Source organism: Lolium perenne, chromosome 7 (assembly GCF_019359855.2).
Source record: "Lolium perenne isolate Kyuss_39 chromosome 7, Kyuss_2.0, whole genome shotgun sequence".
Lineage (NCBI taxonomy): Eukaryota > Viridiplantae > Streptophyta > Magnoliopsida > Poales > Poaceae > Lolium > Lolium perenne.
In genome coordinates this window covers 218,557,520-218,562,417 of record NC_067250.2, presented here as the reverse complement: position 1 = coordinate 218,562,417, position 4,898 = coordinate 218,557,520, and the positions used below count along the sequence as shown (strand labels likewise).

Below are 4,898 nucleotides of genomic sequence, written 5' to 3'. Positions count from 1 at the left end.
AGAGAAGCTGTAGGGCTCAGATTTTAGTCATCTACACATACACATAACATGTATTCACAAGCATCAGCTACAATAATTTACATGTCAACTGAAACGACTTGCAGTACCTGGGCGTCCAGCAGCTTGTCCAACAGCAAGGCGTGCTCACGGGACTGTAGCCAAGCAGCGAAACTTTGGAGCCTCATCATTGGAAAGATTGACATTTTGACGGGGCCAATGCAAAGAAGATAAAAGAGAACAATCATTTGCTTGTGGAGTGAACTACGACTATTTTAAATCTTATTTTGCTAACTGAACTGCCTCTGCGAATTTAGTGCACTGCTTGAAATAATCAAGTGAACTCATATTTTTAATTAGTCATGAGCGAATTAGTAATTGTGGGATAGGCAAACTGCCCCAAATCAAATTGGTGAACTACCGATATGAATTTATAAACTGTCCAGAGCATACTCTCTAGAATGAACCAACTTAACTGACCTTCTCTCATGTTTTTTATCGACACAAAAATGAACCAATTTTTTACTGTTTTTAGCTGAAACTATAAGACAACCTAAACAAACTCCAAAAAATGGAAATTGAACTAATCTGAGCGATGCGAATTTCTTTTAAATAGCATAGCCCGAACTTCGTATCGCATTTTTTTTTTTTTTTTTTGCTTTCATGATTAAAGATATCCGATTCTCACAGGAGAAGCAGATAATGAGCAAATGATATACCATTGCATAGGCGATTATGAGCTTGGAGGAGAAGGGCCAGATGTGTTTATTTTAACTACCTCTTCCATGAATAAAGTTCTGCTATTTGCGTTCCTAGTATTCAGCAAAGCTAGTAAAACCAGATAAGCACTAGCAGTTCACTGTGGAACGAGAACTTCGTGAAATCAAAAGAGTGAGCTTCTGAAATTATTTATGTGCACTCTGATCATTCAAACTTTAATCAATCAAAATAATCAATCTAATACACAAGCCACCGATAGTTAAAAATCAATCAGTACACCACCAACAAAAAATTGTAAAATTAACAAGCAGCAAATCCAGTGAACTAGCAGCAGGACAACAGTACCGATCGGGCAGCAGTAGTACTACAACATGACAATAAAGATTGAATTAGTACCAGTTTGGAGACTGTCAGCACGTAGTTCAGAGCTGAACACTCAACAATTCAGCAGTAACCGCCAGGAGTAGTACGGACAGATAGCTATCATTGACGTCTATTTGTGTGCCAAGATTCGTGCTAGGAATAATCAATTCTATTGGTAAATGGCCTGATTCCTTTTTAGTGGCCCGATGCACTGCTAAAGGTCGGGCTCTCTGGCAGACCGGCGCTCAGACTCTGTGGCTCTGCATAGTGGAGAGCCGTTGGGCTTGTCGTTTCTTTTTTTTTGTACCGGAGGTGTTGTGTTTGGCATGTACCGCTCCTCTCACGCAAAGTCGTGGTAGCTTTGTCCCGTCTCGCTCAGCGGACGCCTCCCCCGCCCTCCCGCACCTCAGGTAAGCACCCCCTTCCCGCACCTCCACCTCCCCATATCTGTCACACATCGATGCGCATCCAGTTGAATGGCGGCGCCCTCGCAGTTGCCTGCTCCGAACTTTTTCCGGTGACGGCCTGCCTTTCCGCCCCCTACACCTCCCCCGCACATCCCCATCGATCTGCAACCCATTCTGGCCCATCCCCGTCGATCTGCAAACCATCCCCGGCGCTGGTGAAGATGCTCGCAGCGAAACTGTTCCGCCGATGCTGCCACCATCCTCCGCATGCCCGCTCGCCGAGGAGCTTCGGGCGGCGTCGCTGCTCCCGTCCTGGCCGCACCTCGGCGCCGTCTACGACGTGCTCCTCGCGGCCTTCGCCGCCGCCAACGCTAATAAGTCCCTCCGCGCGCACGCTGACCGCCGCTTCCTCACCGCCCTACTGGCGCTGTTCGCCTCCGACTCCGAGGACCCGCGCGCGCCTTCATGCGCCGCTCCATGGCCAACGCCCTCCTCCGTTCGCCAACACGACCTCCTCGCTGCCCTCCTCCTCCGCGGTCGTCAGCGCCGACGGTGTCGGCTAGGTGCTGGAGGTCTGCGGAAGCATTATCAACGGTTTCGCGGTGCCGCTCAAGGAGGAGCACCTGGCACCACGGGTTCTTGATGCGGCCATGCGGGTGCTGCTGCCGCTGCACCGCACCAGGTGACTGCACGCCTACCACCTTAATCTCGCCTACTGTGTGCTGCAGTTCGTGCACAAGGACCCGGGTCTCGCCTGCGCGGTCGTATAGGGGGTTCTCCGGGGGTGGCGGTCACCAACTACCAGAAGGAGCTGCTGCTGCTCATCGACGAGCTGAAGGAGATCCTGGAGGCGCTCGAGCAGCACCAGTTCGATGCCCTCGCCCTGCCCGTATACAACTGGATCGCGCGCTGCCCCACCAGCTGCAGCTCCCAGGTTTGTTCGTCTTTGCCGTCAATTGTTTTCTTGTCTGAAATTTAATTTACAAGTTCTCTACTGGGGGATTGAAATTAGATCGAAGATGGCCTTCTGTTCTTTTTCCAACAGCGAGCATCTTTGCTGAATTGATGTAGATGTGGTCTGATTTGATGTAGATGTAGTCTGAATTAATGTACTGCAGCTAGTATGAATTTTCGTAGCATTACTGAATATGGGTGCTGCAGTAGAGCAAGTCTCAATTTTTGTAGGTGGCAAGTAATGTTTTTGTACTTCATTCAGTGTCAAACTTCATTCGATATAATTCAGCACCTGTTAAATATGCAGTCTGAAGCCCGGCTTAGACTGAATCGGTGTCAAATTGGTCTGCAATTTCTGTACCGCTGGCATCATTCTCGTATTTGAACCTGTGATTCAGATACTACCTTGACATTGACGCAGCGGCTCCTGCTTGTACGCTCAGGCGTTAATTTAAGATTGTTGATGCATATATGAGAAGCACGGAATGACACTAGTACAGATTCCTCTTTGTTCACCATGCAGGTTCTTCATATGGAAGGGCACATATATTGAGCACCTAAAGTCATCGGGGATAATGGCAGCAGATCCATCTGGCGTCTTTGAAGGCCAGATCAAGTCTGCACCTGCTGTGGCGTCATCAGACAGCTTGGCAGAGGTGCTTAATCAGCTCCGCTAGATGAACGAGGGCATAGCCAACATAAACGCCGGTTTAGCTGAGGCAAGAATGGCTTACATGGGTGTTTTCTGCGCTCCAAGGATGACCAGGATGATTGTGTTGTCCCTGTTCTTTGTTTGGCTTGGCTGCATTCTCGCTAAGTTCATTCAGATGTGATGCTCATTAGGGTAAGGAATTTGGTAGTGTCAGTTCTGATTTAGTCTAGGAATTTCGTGTAGGGATAATTTGTACACGGATGACATTCCATTTGGTGTGCAGCCATGTACCAGATTGTAAGAGTGACTAATGGTTTGAATGTATGATGTTATCTAATTTAGTCTGCATTCTACATGTTGCATTTGCCTTCAGACCACCATCCCAACTCGATTTTTACACTTTGCAGGGGTAAGTTCTTTGTTTGGGTGATGTAGTTTATAATAGGGGCAACAGGATTGATGCAATTTAGCTTGTGAATCTTTTCTGTCAGTTTGTTATTTAAACAATCTACCAGTGTCATACATCACTACTTGAAACATCTACCAGTGTCATACATCACTAATGTCAATGATGCCCTTCTGAACCTGAACTATTAGGAGCTGTTCCAGTGGTCGTCTTTCTGCTAGTTATTGTTAGTGCTTTATAATTCGGTTTTGGCTCTTGTTTAAATGATCCTCTAGAAGAAGATGATGTCAATCAAGAGGTCAAAATGGAACTTGATGGTTGATGTTAGTGATGAAAACGAGATGTCAAGCAAGTAGCTAAACATATATTCGAGGTACCGATAGCCTTATAAGGATGGTGCGGCTGGTCTCGACGTAAGTGCTATAGAGAAAGTCAAACGGTAAGATATCATCCACATTCCTAAATTATGTCAATATATTCGAGGTACCGATAGCCTTATACTAAAGGTGCGATTGACCACATCGCAGGTGCTGATAGAGCATTTGAAACATTGAGAGATCATCCACAACCCTAATTTCTATAAAAGATAATACAGATGTGCATAGCCCTTTTCTGAAGGTGCGGGCATTTTAAATGCTAAGAGATCACCCACCAACCACTTGATGCAAGAAATATAATTGAGGTGCCGATAGCATTAGTGCCCATATGCAAGTTTAATTATCTTTTGAGTACATTTGTATTGGTACTTCGGAATTTCAACTGGGTGCTCGATGAACTTATAGGAGGGTGCTTGAAATGTTAAGGTGTGGTGCCGAATAACTTCGGAATTTGTATTGGTACTTCGGAATTTGAACCGGGTGCTAGATAAACTTATAGGAGGGTGCTTGAAATGTTAAGGTGCGGTGCCGAATAACTTCGGAATTTGTGGTACTGGAAAATTTTCTTGACCACTAAAATGACTCGCGGCATTGCGTGTACCAATTTGCATGTTTAATTATTTTTCGAGACGAACTTTAGGTACTTGAAAATTTAAACCGGGTGCTGGATAAATTTTTAGGAGGGTGCTTGAACAATTAAGTGATGTTGCTGAGTAATTTAACATGCTCGATGCTAACTCGTAGCACCATATATGAAGGTACGACTTAAATGGGCAGTTGGTGTTGTAGGTAAGATACTAGATGAATTTCGAGACAAATTTTAGTTACTTCAAAACTTCGACCGAGGTGCTAGATGAATTTTCAGGAGGGTGCTTGAACAGTTAAATTGTGGTGCCGAGTAATTTTCCTAACCTATAAATTTTTTACGAGATAATTGGATCGTTGGTACTGAAAATAGTCTAGGTACCGATTATTTTTACTAGCGGGTACCGAATCAATACTACTCAATGTTAAATGGAATT

General features: G+C 45.3%; 1 protein-coding gene across 1 annotated transcript; it reads left to right on the top strand.

Moving 5' to 3' along the window:
• The first annotated feature begins 1,496 nt into the window (after positions 1-1,496).
• Positions 1,497-3,453, top strand: LOC127314158 (uncharacterized). The gene is made up of 2 exons (XM_051344623.1): positions 1,497-2,421; positions 2,942-3,453. Exon 1 carries the CDS (start codon positions 1,735-1,737, stop codon positions 2,128-2,130), a length of 396 nt encoding a protein of 131 aa, XP_051200583.1. The 5' UTR covers positions 1,497-1,734; the 3' UTR covers positions 2,131-2,421; positions 2,942-3,453.
• Positions 3,454-4,898: the final 1,445 nt, after the last annotated feature.